General features: G+C 35.1%; 2 protein-coding genes across 3 annotated transcripts in view; both read right to left on the minus strand.

Moving 5' to 3' along the window:
- LOC117119652 (3-oxoacyl-[acyl-carrier-protein] reductase FabG-like) overlaps positions 1-14,845 on the minus strand; it is a 23,697-nt gene extending 8,852 nt beyond the window's left edge. Inside the window, exons 1-10 of one of the 2 annotated variants that reach the window (XM_033264485.1) lie at positions 14,809-14,845; positions 5,893-5,942; positions 5,531-5,670; positions 5,102-5,194; positions 4,437-4,575; positions 4,277-4,317; positions 3,072-3,138; positions 2,767-2,803; positions 2,172-2,226; positions 1,478-2,015 (exon numbers count right to left, since the gene is read on the minus strand). In XM_033264485.1, coding sequence (XP_033120376.1) covers positions 1,842-2,015; positions 2,172-2,226; positions 2,767-2,803; positions 3,072-3,138; positions 4,277-4,317; positions 4,437-4,575; positions 5,102-5,194; positions 5,531-5,670; positions 5,893-5,929 — 783 coding nt within the window. In that variant the 5' untranslated portion in view covers positions 5,930-5,942; positions 14,809-14,845 and the 3' untranslated portion in view covers positions 1,478-1,841. Of the gene's footprint in view, positions 1-1,477; positions 2,016-2,171; positions 2,227-2,766; positions 2,804-3,071; positions 3,139-4,276; positions 4,318-4,436; positions 4,576-5,101; positions 5,195-5,530; positions 5,671-5,892; positions 6,054-14,808 lie in introns of those variants that run through there. The other variant, XM_033264484.1, reaches the window with a different exon arrangement.
- Positions 7,304-14,887, minus strand: LOC117119651 (3-oxoacyl-[acyl-carrier-protein] reductase FabG-like). Its single transcript, XM_033264483.1, has 9 exons — positions 14,751-14,887; positions 14,361-14,500; positions 14,018-14,110; positions 11,849-11,987; positions 11,077-11,117; positions 8,895-8,961; positions 8,592-8,628; positions 7,990-8,044; positions 7,304-7,840 (listed from the first exon to the last, which is right to left on the minus strand). The coding sequence occupies exons 1-9, from the start codon at positions 14,785-14,787 to the stop codon at positions 7,667-7,669; spliced, it is 783 nt and encodes a 260-aa protein (XP_033120374.1). The 5' UTR covers positions 14,788-14,887; the 3' UTR covers positions 7,304-7,666.
- Positions 14,888-17,182: the final 2,295 nt, after the last annotated feature.

The following is a 17,182-nucleotide window of genomic DNA, read 5'->3' on the forward strand; positions in this document are numbered from 1 at the left end:
TATTTCCATAATAGGCCTACGAGTGTTACAGTATGAATGCTATATCGTATGGATTTTGCTACAATAATATAGTAATCTATCTAGAGATGTTCAAACAAAAGTTAAATTGGGAAGAAAGAAAGAGAATAATGCGAAGAAAGAAAGACAAATATAAAGTTGACAACTACTTTAAAATGTAAATTTTAAACTGAGAGTAATTAAGTATCGTAAATTACTAGGCTGTAATACAACAGGTCCTAACACACAAAAATACCCCAGTCAAACAAAACAAATAAGTGTATAAAATTAAGGTGCATGGAAGCAAAACACATATTGAGGAGGTGTGATAATTATTCTTTTCGTTACAAAAAGTCGTTGAAATTTAGCCACGTGTTGCGATTTACCTGCCGTATTTGCAGGAGTGATTAAGCAAGTACACTGTGGAAGCAGAGGGGAGATTTTCAAGACTAAAAAAACAATTCAAGGCAAACACTTCAACAGAATTTACTCGGGCTTACAATGATGTTAGCTTAGTAGCATACACGTTAGTAGGCCTATAGTGAAAATCATGGTCCCCTGATCATTTTTGGGGACAGAGTTTCTCTGCTGATTAAGCATCACTAAGGTATAATTATAAATTGAGCTGAGGGGAGTGGTAGTGAACCGCCAGAAAAAGGACGGAACACATTAATTGGTGGCCATTTTCAAACTGGCCGCCGAAATTAAGATATTGCCATTAGTAATATTCAAGAAAAAAGGGTAAATCTGGTGTCTAAGGATATGTTATTGAGGTCACTGAATTCAATGAGACATGTATCAAAAACCTAAAATGGCAGTAAAGTAATGAGCCAATCTGAATTTTGGTGGCTATTTTGAAAATGGCCGTAAAAAATGTGTTCCGTCCTTTTTCTGGAGGTTCCCCCACCCCGATCATTGTTTGAAAATGTATACCCTAGTGATGCTAAATCAGCAGATTTTCACTATACTTACGTGTCTTTAAGTCAATGAGGTCTTTTGTTTCCTGCAATGGTAGCAAGTCAATTTGGGATTATCATTTTGCATAATATGTTATATGACAGCTTCAGGATATCATTGTAATAAAGGAGAATATCTTCTTGTCCTCCTAATAAAAGTTTTCAATATAGAAATTAAGGCAATGATCATGTAGTGCAACAGGTATATTTTATGTACTGTAATTTAAACATTATCGTATTAATATTTTTATTGTAATTGATTTGAGTGATATGAGGTGATAATTACAACGACTTAACCTCCAATTAGAACGGTATCATGTACCAATTATCATCATCATCGTCATCATCATCATCATCATCATCATCATCATCATCATCATCATCACCACCATCATCACTACCATCATCATTCTTATCATTATAATTATGAATAATAATGGTAGAATCCTGGGTAGATGTAGACCGTTTAAATGAGGATACACCGGCAGGGACACAGCTTTAAAAGAGCTTGAGAGGAGACCGTGCAATGTTCATTCACGAAAAGTTTAATTTTTGACAGCTAATTTCTTAGCCTTACAACAAAAAATACTGAGAATTTACCACTGCGTGTGTATACACAAAATTTGTACAGTGAATGTTCATTATTGATTATCATTATTAAAGTTACTATAATAATATATTCTATTAGAAAACATGACTAATAGTACTTAATAACAATAATATTACGGTATTACTGTAATAAATAATGACAGTTTAATCATTCTTATAATACAATAATAATTCAATAAATATTACTAGGCCTATATTATATTATATAATAAAAGTCAACCAATGAATCAGTCAGTATCAATTGAATTGTTCAATGAATCAATCAATCAATCATCCTTACTAAGTAGCATCAATTGGACTGCCGGGCATACAGTGTCTCCCGCCATCTATTGGTAAATGATGTCCCGTTATAGATGCCGCGTTATCTGAAGCTAGAAACGCAATTGCGGATGCAACCTCGGTGTCCTCCCCGGGTCGGCTTAAAGGATGTTGCCGTTTGCTTCTCTCAAATACCTTCAATTTATCAAGTTAAAAAAAGTACATTTGATCACAAATTATTTCGAAGTATTGCGTTTTTAGTGCGAAATCCGCATCAAACTTTTATCCTTTAATACAAAATGGAACATTTTTGTACACTATTGATTATGTAGTGTTAAAATTAGATCTCACCTTTTCCCATTTCATGCCTCCCCTCTCAAAAATTGGAGTGGGGATAATACCAGGACTGTCACCGGAAATGAAAGAAAACAAATATTTGATGAGGCTAAAATATGTATTTGCATGTCCACAGCACACATTAAAATAGGTTAAGCAAAACAACTGGAAAAATACTGAAAAAACACCCAATTATATGACGCACCACAACGTTGGCTTGTGTGTGTCACTGTGGTGATCCAAGCAATCAATCAATCAACCGCCGATCAATCAATCAATCAAAAATGCTGATGTGGGAAAGGATGATAGGATCTCGTTTTGGATACAAAATTGGTAAGCAAAAGCTGTAAACGTAAGTTAACAGCCAGCCAGAAATGGAACCAGGACTTTCGGACAGCGCGTCTAGTTTTTCACCATGGCAAATAAATAAAGAATTATCTAAAATATCATTATCACATAAAAGCGGGGCGTGCGCAAATTCAGTCAGTTTGCCACCGACAATCAGCAGACGGCATGCGTAGTCAATCGCTCAGCGGAAATGGCCGGAATCGTCGTACGACGCTGTGTGTGCCCGGTTTAAGAATAAACATAGTTTAAAAGTGTAACTTACCAAACAGAGTTCACTCGAACTCCATACGGTGCTAATTCTAAAGAAAATAATCATAAGAACCATCAGATAATAATAGTTATATTAACAAGATGATAGCAATGTTAATAATGCTGATGATAATGATAATGATGATGATGATGACGATGACGACGACGTTGATGATGATGATGATAATGATGATGGTAATATTAAGTAGGTCTATATTATAGAAATTGCTTCATTAACAGTACAGTCAACAGTGAAACTATACAACTACACACTACCACATAGTCAGATTGACTTATATACAGGTAGAACTTGCTTACCAACAGCTGCGTTTGTTGTTAGCTGATCTACCATGTATTTTGAAATACCGTAAAAAGTATTACAGCTCTGAAAAAAAGAAGAAATTACATAATAATAATAATAATAATAATAATAATAATAATAATAATAATAATAATAATAATAATAATAATAATAATAATAATAATGATAACAACAACAATAACAATAATAATAATAATGTCAAAGTAACGTCGCTGTCTCAATGAGGCAATTTACACGCAGATAATCCACAAAGGGAAGCATGCTGGGCTCGGGCACTTTCCACCACAGGATAAGCCTGTGGCTCCACTACCGTGCGCTGCCTAGACAACGACGACACCCTGAGTAAGGAAAAAGTGAGACCACACCTGAAAACCAAAATAAACATCCTGCAAAATTTAAACGGTCATAAAAAGGTAAGATTTAAAAACGTTTTAAATGATTCAACCGAGTCAGCGTTTTTGATATGATCCTGAAGTTTGTTCTAAAGTGTAGATTGAACAAAATGTAAATGATCTTCCACCTAATGTGTATAAACCAAGCGTGTTATAATTTATTTTATTTGCTTGAAACTCATGTACAGTGAGTATGCACTGCACTATATCGAAAAGGCCGAAACTTTAAAAGAAGCCCATTGGGTTTCTATTCAAGGTTTAACTTGGGGTGGGGGTGGGGGTGGTAGGGAGGAGAGAAGGAATATGTTCAAGTGAATCTCTCTTTTTTGACTTGCCATTTACCAATGCACCTTTCCGCTGAGCCCTACTGCACCTGGCTGTTGGTGTTACAAACCGACAGCGCAAACGCAGTGGCGTATCTGGGAGTCTTGAAATGGGGTTGCTGATGGTGGTGGGGGTGATGGGAGCGAAGGTGAAGGCCTTGTTCTGATTGCAACTCCGAACAGGTCCATTGGTAAGTATTATGTAGGCAATCAACTATGCTGCCGGTTTACAACCCTGTTTAAAACCACCACCCCATCGCATTACTAACCCTATCTTTTATTACGCAAAGGAATAACATTTTTTTAAATCAGCACTTTTTACATGTGATGCCTCTCTTTCTACCCAGCTTCATATCTTTGCAAGCCCCTACACCTAATGAGAGCGTTCCCTAAGTAAGCCCAAGTCAGTATGCACACCTCATATCACAGAGTAAGTTCATATAATATGAGTCAAGTACTATATATTATCAGAGATCTATAACTTACCGGTACTTTGCTTACGACGCTTGAAACATTCACAATAGTTCCTGAAAACCAAACATATTTCATAAATAATAATAATAATAATAATAATAATAATAATAATAATAATAATAATAATAATAATCTCATGTAAAATTGTTTTGGAAATTATTCGTTACTTTACCTTTTGTTTTTATTAAATGTGGCGACGCCAATTGAGTCAGGTAGAACACCGCCCTTACGTTAACATCCATGGTGGTATCAAACATTTCCATTGTGCTTTTTTCAAGATTTCTAATTTTAACGATGCCAGCGTTGTTTACCTTTACAATAAAAAGCATCCACAATGTATTGAGACATTTAAAAATATGTTAATACTTGTGTTTTATTGATGAAAATTAGTTTTGGAGTATTTAAAGTTGTTCCGAGACGTTATATAACCAATTATGACCCCACCGATAAAAAAAAAAAAAAAAAAAAAAAAAAAACAAACCGGGGGGGGGGGGGCTCTAATCTTCTTAAGGACGTGTACCGGTATCTTTTTTCTTAGTCAATTACATTTTATGGATTATTATCAAATAACATTTACAATTTCTATCTTAACAAATACACAATGAATCTCACAATCACTTATCTCTTGCTTTATACACTATTTTGTCTATTTAATAATTTATATATTTTCTTTCACTTGATTGAATTGATAACTCTTTTTCGGCCTTGAGTGAGCTACTGAGAATAGGCAGGCCTATATTATGGAATATCAACCAGCAATTGATTGGTTGATAGATTGTTAGTTTTTACCATATTATTAACGCTTATACATTTCATAAATAAGGTATCTTTAGTTACCAGAACGTCAAGCCGGCCGAACCGTTCGACGGTCTCGAGCACAATCCTCTCTAGGTCAGCGTCACTGCTCATCTCACCAGTTTGCAGCAGAATCTGTAAAATACATATCATATATATAATAATGATTATAATGATGATGATAATAATAATAATAATAATAATAATAATAATAATAATAATAATAATAATACTGTAATAATAATACCGGTAATAATAGTAGTAAAAATCATAATAATAATAGGCCTAATAATAATAATAATAATAATAATAATAATAATAATAATAATAATAATAATAATAATAATAATAATTATAATAATAATAATAATAATAATAATAATAATATGATTATTATTATTATATTGTTCTTATTATAGTTGTTGTTATTCAAATATTAAATGTGAAACGTGTTGTTGGCTAGAATTTTACCTGATCTGCCTGCAGCCCCCACTGCTGGCAGTCTTTCCCAACGCCATTCAGCCTCTCTTCATTCCTACCAGTTAGCGACAAGTAACAGCCTAACGATGCAAAATGTCGGGCTACGGCTGCTCCTATCCCAGAACTTGCCCCTTGTGGATAAATAATAAATCATTCAAGAAATATCAAAATTGTCTATTTAGGACCTAGCCAGCCGATCCAACCCAGGAAAGTAGCTTTTTTTTCGTAGAACAGGCCCGATTGGTAATATTGTACCTTTTGGCTACACAACTTAAGTTACATGTATAATTTTCTTCCACTTACGTTCAAATGAAGAATATTGCAACGATTGCAAAAAATTAATAAATTCTTACCAGTTATTAAAGCAACTTTTCCTTTCAACGATGCCATTTTCCTTGAAATATCATAGAAGCTGAAGGTAAAAATGAAACCAATTTTCAGTTGAAGCAACGACTATGCCTATAACATAATCATCCTTCAACCCGCAATACTTTTATGGAATAATAAACAATCTGTTGTCACCGTACAACCCTCTACCAGTAAAATGTTTCGCCTAAAAAAAAATTATCAAAGTTTTTTTTAAGTTGAATCATAGTAATATAGTAATCAAGTAATATATATCTCGCAATTGTTTTCTATATTTGACTCTTCATTGTGTTATTTATTCATTTTAACACTGTATACATTGTTTCTCAATGTGTTTCATTACACGCATGGTAAAATATACTCTCGATTAATTCGAGAATGGCGCTCATGTTCACTATTTTTTATGAATTATGAAAATAAAGGTATGATAGCCCCATTAAGTATAGCTTATTAATTGGTCTTCTTAAAATAAGCGGCCATAAATTTGAAATGTTGAATTCGAGTCAACTCGGCCCCAAGTCAACTCGGCCCCAAGTCAACTCGGCCCCAGTCAACTTGACCCAAAATCAACTCGGGCCCCAAGTCAACTCGGCCCCATGTCAACTCGGCCCCATGTCATTTCGGCTCCAAGTCAACTCGGCTCCAAGTCAACTCGGCTCCAAGTCAACTCGGCCCCATGTCAACTCGGTCCCAAGTCAACTCGGCCCTAAGTCAACTCGGCCACAAGTAGTCAACTCGGCCACAAGTAGTCAACTCGGCCCCAATTGACTGTGTATTTACTGAATATTTGCCAAAAGAAATTTGAATGCAAAGTCAAAATTAAAGTGTTTTATATCGTTGCCTTTATTTCTTTTCATTTACCCACTTATAACAGGATTACATTTACCACTTACATCATTAATAAAAATAATATTAGTAACAATATAAAAAGCTTCAGGGTATCATTGTAATAAAGGAGAATATCTTTTTGTCAGCCTAATAAAAGTTTTCAATACATAAATTAAGGCAAAGATCATGTAGTGCAGCAGGTATATTTTATGTACCGGTACTGTAATTTAAACATTATCGTATTAATATTTTTAGTGTAATTGTTTTGAGTGATATGAGGTGATAATTACAACAACTTAACCTCCAATTAGAACGGTATCATGTACCAATTATCCTCATCATCGTCATCATCATTATCATCATCACCATCATCATCATCATCATCATCATCATCATCATCATCATCATCATCATCATCATCATCATCATCATCATCATCATCACTACCATCATCATTCTTATTATTATAATCATGAATAATAATGGTAGACTCCTGGGTAGATGTAGACCGTTTAAATGAGGATACACCGGCAGGGACACAGCTTTAAAAGAGCTTGGGAGGAGACCGTGCAATGTTCATTCACGAAAAGTTTAATTTTTGACAATTTCTTAGTCTTACAACAAAAAATACTGAGAATTTACCATTGCGTGTGTATACACAAAATTTGTACAGTGAATGTTCATTATTGATTATCAATAATAATAATTTACTATAATAATATATTCTATTAGAAAACATGACTAATAATACTTAATAACAATAATATTATTACTGTAATAAATAATGACAGTTTAATCATTCTTATAATACAATAATAAATCAATAAATATTACTAGGCCTATATTATATTATATAATACAATATTAAGTCAACCAATGAATCAGTCAGCATCAATTGAATTGTTCAATGAATCAATCAATCAATCATCATTACTAAGTAGCATCAATTGGACTGCCGGGCATACAGTGTCTCCCGCCATCTATTGGTAAATGATGTCCTGTTATAGATGCCGCGTTATCTGAAGCTAGAAACGCGATTGCGGATGCAACCTCGGTGTCCTCTCCGGGTCGGCTTAAAGGATGTTGCCGTTTGCTTGTCTCAAATACCTTCAATTTATCAAGTTAAAAAAAGTACATTTTTATTTCGAAGTATTGCGTTTTTAGTGCGGAATTCGCATCAAGCTTTTATCGTTGAATACAAAATGGAACATTTTTGTACACTATTGATTATATGTAGTGTTAAAATTAGATCTCACCTTTTCCCATTTCATGCCTCCCCTCTCAAAAATTGGAGTGTGGATAATACCAGGACTGTCACCGGAAACGAAAGAAAACAAATATTTGATGAGGCTAAAATATGTATTTGCATGTCCACAGCACACATTAAAATAGGTTAAGCAAAACAACTGGAAAAAATACTGAAAAAACCCAATTATATGACGCACCACAACTTTGGCTTATGTGTGTCACTGCGGTGATTTGGTGAATCAAGCAATTAATCAATCAACCGCCGATCAATCAATCAATCAAAAATGCTGATGTGGGAGAGGATGATAGAATCTCGTTTTGGATACAAAATTGGTAAGCAAAAGCTGTAAACGTAAGTTAACAGCCAGCCAGAAATGGAACCAGGGCTTTCGGACAGCACGTCTAGTTTTTCACCATGGCAAATAAATAAAGAATTATCTAAAATATCATTATCACATAAAAGCGGGGCGTGCGCAAATCCAGTCAGTTTGCCACCGACAATCAGCAGACGGCATGCGTCGTCAATCGCTCAGCGGAAATGGCCGGAATCGTCGTACGACGCTGTGTGTGCCCGGTTTAAGAATAAACATAGTTTAAAAGTGTAACTTACCAAACAGAGTTCACTTGAACTCCATACGGTGCTAATTCTAAAGAAAATAATCATAAGAACCATCAGGTAATAATAGTTATATTAACATGATGATAGCAATGTTAATAATGCTGATGATAATGATAATGATGATGATGAAGATGACGACAACGTTGATGATGATGATGATGATAATGATGATGGTAATATTAAGTAGGCCTATATTATAGAAATTGCTTCATTAACAGTACAGTCAACAGTGAAACTACAACTACACACTACCACATAGTCAGAATGACTTATATACAGGTAGAACTTGCTTACCAACAGCTGCGTTTGTTGTTAGCTGATCTACCATGTATTTTGACATACTGTAAAAAGTATTACAGCTCTGAAAAAAAAGAAGGAATTACATAATAATAATAATAATAATAATAATAATAATAATAATAATAATAATGTTATATTTATATAGCGCATATTGCATATATGCGCTTTACAAAGAAATAGGCTAACCGAGAAAATTCAAATAACATTAAAATAATAACAATAAAATAAAATAAAAATTAATAATCATAATAACATTAATAACAATGAGACTAAGCTACTCCTATCCTTTAAAATAATTAATGGTTGGCCGTTGACTCCGAGGAGCTCATCCGCCCTTTGTTCAGCTATTGGTTTTTCTTGCTGCTGGGTGACCATAAACATCCTCCCCTCAGCAACCACTAAGACATATCTGAGAGGGTTGTCAGTTTAGTCGTCGACTCTTCGACCGGATGGAGCTTAATGTCGCACCCAGGACGTTCCTAACTACCTTAAGCTATGCTTAACTTCTCTTAAATACTGTATATTACTCTTAACTACAATTGGCTAAACTATCCCCCGCCGGACACCATCCCGGTATTTAGCATACATGAGGGAGAATTCTGAAAATATAAATTTAACGTTTACACTCAAAGGGAAAACAAAATTAGAGATCCGAAAACATTCTCTGGGTAACTTAAAGAAAATTAAGATTGTAAGGAAAGACCAATGTTCTATAATAGAAGCACTGAGCTTCTTTTTTTCGCGACCATCGAGATGGGCTTCTTTTTGAGGCTACTAACATATAGATTCTGACAACGAGTGTCTTGGCCGGTTAAGACATTTAGTACGCGTCTTATCCTGCATTAAATCACCTAATAATGATAATAATAATAATAATAATAATAATAATAATAATAATAATAATAATAATAATAATAATAATAATAATAATAATAATAATAATAATAACAACAATAACAATAATAATAATAATAATAATAATAATAATAATAATAATAATAATAATAATAATAATAATAATAATAATAATATAGCGCCTAATGTTAGTAACTTCTAGGCGCTTAACAACCACATAAAGCAGCGATGCTGGAGATGGTGACATTCAAGTAGTCTCACCCACCGATGTCAAAGTAACGTCGCTGTCTCAATGAGGCAATTTACACGCAGATAATCCACAAAAGGAAGCATGCTGGGCTCGGGCACTTTCCACCACAGGATAAGCCTGTGGCTCCACTACCGTGCGCTGCCTATGCTGGGCTCGGGCACTTTCCACCACAGGATAAGCCTGTGGCTCCACTACCGTGCGCTGCCTAGACAACGACGACACCCTGAGTAAGGAAAAAGTGAGACCACACCTGAAAACCACAATAAACATCCTGCAAAATTTAAACGGTCATAAAAAGTTAAGATTTAAAAATGTTTTAAATGATTCAACCGAGTCAGCGTTTTTGATATGATCCTGAAGTTTGTTCTAAAGTGTAGATTGAATAAAATGTAAATGATCTTCCACCTAATGTGTATAAACTAAGCGTGTTTTTAATTTATTTTATTTGCTTGAAACTCATGTACAGTGAGTATGCACTGCACTATATCGAAAAGGCCTAAACTTTAAAAGAAGCCCATTGGGTTTCTATTCAAGGTTTAACTTGGGGTGGGGGTGGTGGGGAGGAGAGAAGGAATATGTTCAAGTGAATCTCTCTTTTTTGACTTGCCATTTACCAATGCACTTTTCCGCTGAGCCCTACTGCACCTGGCTGTTGGTGTCACAAACCGACAGCGCAAACGCAGTGGCGTATCTGGGAGTCTTGAAATGGGGTTGCTGATGGTGGTGAGGGTGATGGGAGCGAAGGTGAATGCCTTTTTCTGATTGCAACTCCGAACAGGTCCATTGGTAAGTATTATGTAGGCAATCAACTATGCTGCCGGTTTACAACCCTGTTTAAAACCACCACCCCATCGCATTACTAACCCTATTTTTTATTACGCATAGGAATAACATTTTTTTAAATCAGCAGTTTAGCCTCTTTTTCTACCCGGGTTCATAGCTTTGCAAGCCCCTACCCCTAATGAGAGCGTTCCCTAAGTAAGCCCAAGTCAGTATGCACACCTCGTATCACAGAGTAAGTTCATATAATATGAGTCAAGCACTATATATTATCAGTGATCCCTAACTTACCGGTACTTTGCTTACGACGCTTGAAACATTCACAATAGCTCCTGAAAACCAAACATATTTCATAAATAATAATAATAATAATAATAATAATAATAATAATAATAATAATAATAATAATAATAATAATAATAATAATCTCATGTAAAACTCTTTTGGCAATTATTACGTTAAGCCCCTCTCCCACCTAGGTTTATTTCACCTAAGAGTCGTACGATTTCTACGAGTTAAAACTCGTGATCTTTGGAAAGGACCTTATACGAGCTTATTACGTGATAGCTACGAGTGAGGTACCACTTTATGGAGTTGGTTACGAGTTATGTACGAATTATGCCGAGCAGAGCACCGAGTTAACTACGAGATTATTACGAGCGTAACAAGTTTGTACCGAATTAGATACGAGTTAGGTACGAGCCAACTCGGTGCGCTCGTACTTACTTGTACTCGTTTTTGGGTGCTCGCATCAAACTCGTAGATGACAAAACCGCCGACGAGTATCCAGAGTAGTGTACGAGCTATGTAAGAGTACCCCAATACTCTACGAGCTACCTAAGAGTTCTTCGAGTTTACTACGAGTTATCTACTCGTGGCGATAATTTTGAACATGTTCAAAATTAGCGCCACGAGTTCAGAACTGCTACGAGTAGGTAAGAGTCCTCTCCGAGCTTTCCGAATCGTCCTACGAGTTTTTGACGAGTTTGCCGAGTTAGCAACTCGGCATTCTCTTGTAACTCGTATGCTGAAAAAAACCCTAGTGGGAGAGGGGCTTCTTTACCTTTTGTTTTTATTAGATGTGGCGACGCCAATTGAGTCAGGTAGAACACCGCCCGCACGTTAACATCCATGGTGGTATCAAACATTTCCATTGTACTTCTTTCAAGATTTCTAATTTTAGCGATGCCAGCGTTGTTTACCTTTACAATAAAAAGCATCCACAATGTATTGAGACATTTAAAAATATGTTAATACTTGTGTTTTATTGATGAAAATTAGTTTTGGAGTATTTAAAGTTGTTCCGAGACGTTATATAACCAATTATGACCCCACCGATAAAAAAAAAAAAAAAAAAAAAAAAAAAAAAAACCGGGGGGGGGAGGGGAAAAAAAAAAAAAATACAAACCGGGGGTGGATGGGCTCAATCTGTCCGACGGGCTTGCTGCCCTTCACTCTGCCCAGCCCATTTAGTTGCTGGTTCCGCCACACTGCAAGTAATAGTTTATTACAAGTACAGTAACTTACTCATTGGACCTCAACTGGCTACGGAACTTTGGCTGCCCCTCCCCAAGCACGACAGGTGCCACGATTTAACGCCAACATTGGTAGTGAATCAGACAATATGAGACACTACCTTAAGCAACACACAGGGCTGCTTTAGTTGTCATAATAGTATTAAATTTCTATTTTATATCAACAAACGCAATATAGATGGTATATATACAGACAAACAGATACATATCTGGTAGCCACGATTGTAAACTCCTTACAGGTCCCAAAAAAATGTACGCAACACCCATTATTTCAACGTTTAAAAAAAAAAAAAAAAAGTATATTTCATCCGTTTACGATTAATTATGCACACACTCCTTCTATAGTGTTTTAGAAAATTCATTTAAACAACAATTTTTTATTTTTTTTTAGCCTGGCCTTAAAGTTAGGGTTGGAGTGCACCCTCATTAATCAAAACGTTTTACCGGCTAAATATCCACAGCCTAATTGTTAATAAATTTGATTTGAATGCAAACGTTTGTTTTACCGGCTAAATATCCACAGCCTAATTGTTAATAAATTTGATTTGAATGCAAACGTTTGTTTTCAGGCAAATCATGGACCCTCTACCACATCTCACTTTCACAATCACATTTTCAACTGCATCAGTCGGCCAAGGAGAACAGGTTGGGGGTCTACGAACATGATCAACATTGCCCAACTCCATTGAATGGTGTCGGAAAGAAAGGACAATTTATCATTTGCTAAAATGGACAACTTTGGCCAAGCAATAGACACGTGCTATAAATTAATTAATTCATTCAGGAAGGTGTTATAATATAGGCCTAGCCCATCCATGATTTATTGTACATGCAAAGTGACACGCAGAGGTGCTACAAGCAAGTTAATTGCACTGCTTTATGTTGATGTGAAAAAAAAATGTTCTTCGGATTGATTAAGAACATACTAAGAGCTACTTGGATTTTACAATGTTTCTAGTTAGATGTTTAGATATACGATAATACAAATAAAACGTCGAAATAACTTGATTCAATGTCTTAATACGAGGCTCGCCGGTTTGGCATAAGAAATTTGAAACCAATTCCGAAAACTTCATTCCTTCGTCTTGAGAATTAATACTTCGCAAGTGATTCGGGTGGTAATCGAGGCCTACAAATACCAGACTAGGTATCTAGAGGTCGTGGGTTCAATTCGCATGCGAATCCCTGTCTCTTATACACATCTAGATGTGTATAAGAGACAGGGAAAGCACATATCTGAGCATCTAGAAAACAAAAACTTAATAATCTGACCCTTGAACCATGACTGGATTTGGAAAATGAAAATTTAACCTACAAGCTACTAGCATAAATTCTGAAATTTATTCATCTAATCTTCTTAAGGACGTGTACCGGTATCTTTTTTCTTAGTCAATTACATTTTATGGATTATTATCAAATAACATTTACAATTTCTATCTTAACAAATACACAATGAATCTCACAATCACTTATCTCTTGCTTTATACACTATTTTGTCTATTTAATAATTTATATATTTTCTTTCACTTGAATGAATTTGATCATTTTGTAATAAATCTTTTTCGGCCTTGAGTGAGCTACTGAGAATAGGTAGGCCTATATTATGGAATATCAACGAGCAATTGATTGGTTGATTGGTTGAGAGATTGTGAGTTTTCACCAGATGATTAACGCTTAAATTTCATAAATAAGATTACCAGAACGTCAAGCCGGCCGAATCGTTCGACGGTCCCGTGTACAATCCTCTCTAGGTCAGCGTCACTGCTCATCTCACCTGTTTGCAGCAGAATCTGTAAAATACATATCATATATATAATAATGATTATAATGATGATAATAATATTAATAATAATGATGATAATAATAATAATAATAATAATAATAATAATAATAATAATAATGATAATAATAATAATAATAATAATAATAATAATAATAATAATAATAATAATAATATGATTATGATTATTATATTGTTCTTATTATAGTTGTTGTTATTCAAATATTAAATGTAAAACGTGTTGTTGGCTAGAATTTTACCTGATCTGCCTGCAGCCCCCACTGCTGGCAGTCTTTCCCAACGCCATTCAGCCTCTCTTCATTCCTACCAGTTAGCGACACGTAACAGCCTAACGATGCAAAATGTCGGGCTACGGCTGCTCCTATCCCAGAACTTGCCCCTTGTTGATAAATGATAAATCATTCCAGAAATATCACAATTGTCATGTACAGTATTTCAATCGCAATCGTCTATTTAGGACCCAGCTAGCCGATCCAACCGAGTTAGGAATTTTTTCGTAGATTAGAACAGGCCCGATTGGTAATTAGACTTTTGGCTACATAACTTAAGCTACATATATAATTTTCTTCCACTTACTTTCAAATAAAGAATATTGCAACGATTGTAAATAATAATGAATAAATTCTTACCAGTTATTAAAGCAACTTTTTCTTTCAACGATGCCATTTTCCTTGAAATACCTTTGAACCTGAAGGTAAAAATGACACTGTATAGCAGCTTAAGCAACGACTATGCATAATTAAAAATAATAATCCTTCAACCCGCAAATACGTTTATGGAATAATAAACAATCTGTTGTCACCGTACACCCTCTACCAGTATTAACTTTCGCCTACAACAAATTATCACAGTTTTTTTCAGTTGAATCATTAAGGAATACGGTACGTGTGTTGACTTACATTATCTACTACGAAAATAAAAGAAAAATGTATCAACAAAACATTTTCGGATTTGTTTAACAAAATTTCACCGGATTATGATTCTCATATAGCTCATTTACCCCCTTTTCCTACTCAAAACCATTCTCAACAATGAACGCCCCGTGGCGTTGTATGAATATATTACGATATTATTTCTAAAAGAAAGAAGTACTGTATATCTCACATTTGTTTTCTATATTATTTAGAAGAAGCCAATAATTTGTTAGGGAAAGAGGCCAATCGCTTCGACGGTGAACACTACTTTGAAAAACATCTTGACAGTCTGAGAGGGCAATTTTCGAGCATCTACCTTGAACAGTAGATTCTTAAAATTTGCGCCAACCATGGTTGGGCTGAGGTGAGTGTGGAAACCTTGTAAGGAGGATTTTATCTCTGGTTGGGGAACTTGGGTCGCTGTCGGTGACCTTTGACCCCTCGTTAGGGAATCTTTGGTCCCCCCACTAATTGTTTAACCGTCAGCCGGGCGCTTGTATGAAGAAGGGAGGAGCAATAAAGTATAGGCTATTAATTTAATACCTCCTTGGGTGGAGAGTACTTGATTTGTCATTTTAAGACAGTAGATATAAGCCTATGACGTCAATTCGTCAGGTAACCACTTTAAATGCAGCAAGCTAGGCATACCAGTCAAATGGTTAATGTAGATTTTAATTATACATTTACCATAAATGCTCGAATAAGCGCCACGGCGCTTATGACATATCTTGGAGGCTTCAGTGCGGCGCTTATTCGGGAGCGGCGCTTATAAAAAAAAATATATATATATTGGAGTGGCACTTTCAAGCCCGTTTCCATGTTACCTATGCATTCCCGTAGTTCAGTATGCCAATCATGGTCCTACCGGTACGTCATCGTAAATAAACATTTATAAATGAATGCTTGTGTCTTCATTGTTTTATTTATTCATTTTAACACTCTATACATTGTATTAAAATCCTGTTTCTCAAAGTGTTTCATTACACAGAGGGTAAAATATAGGCTACTCTCGATTCCGCGGCTCTTATTCGAGAGCGGCGCCGCACCAAATCTGGTTTGGTGCGGCGCAATTAGTGTAATGATGTTTGCTTATGTTTACTACTTTTATTAATTAAAATAAAGGTATGGTCACACCATTAAGTATAGTTTATTATATAGGTTTTCTTATAATAATTAAAATAACGGCCATAATTTGAAGTATCCGTTTGAAATAATGACTGCATCGTCTATTTACATAATTATATGGTTGTTATACCATGAATGGACTCAGAGAGCCTAATGTTTAAACATTTTTCATCGAAGAGAAGTGGAATTATATCAAAATATTAGATTTTTTATGCGTGCCATCTTAGCTCTTTGAAACTATGTTTTTATGACTTAGGGGGCACAAAAGCATTTGATTAGACCCAAATTCACTAATTTTTATAGAGGAGATGTGGAATTACACTGAACTATTCGATTTTGACATGGCTACCATTTTTAGGTTTTTTAAAAAATGTCATTGAATTTTGTGACCTCCAATAACATATATAGACACCAAATTTGCCCTTTTTCGTTGAATGTAAGTAAAGTAATGAGCCAGTCTGAATTTTGGCGGCCATTTTGAAAATGTGTTCCGCCTTTTTCTTGAGGTTCTTCCCCTCCCCGCTCATTTAAAAAAAAATTTTAGTGATGCTAAATCAACAGATTTTCACTATACAGTACTTACGTGTCTTTAAGTCACTGATGTCTTTTGTTTTCCTAAATCTGCAAGGGTAGCAAGTAAATCTGGGCTCATCCCTTTGCATAATAGTTTATGTGACAGCTTCTGGATATCATTGTAACATCGCATACTTCGGGCAAAGGAGACTATCTTCCTGTCAGCCTAATAAAAGTCCAAATAAATGGCCATGCAGTGCTGCAGGTATATTTTATGTACTGTAATTTAAACAGTACTATTGTGATGAACAGAACACTGTCGATTATCGTATTAATATTTTTAGCGTAATCGTTTCAGTGATATGAGGTGATAATTACAACAACTTAACCTCCAATTAGAACAGCATCATGCAGCATCATCAGGATCATTATCATCATCATCATTATCACCACCACCAGCACCACCACCACCATCACCATCATCATCATCATCATCATCATCATCATCA

Source organism: Anneissia japonica, unplaced genomic scaffold (genome assembly GCF_011630105.1).
Source record: "Anneissia japonica isolate Jap-2015-1 unplaced genomic scaffold, ASM1163010v1 scaffold287745_len380231_cov175, whole genome shotgun sequence".
NCBI classification, from domain to species: domain Eukaryota; kingdom Metazoa; phylum Echinodermata; class Crinoidea; order Comatulida; family Comatulidae; genus Anneissia; species Anneissia japonica.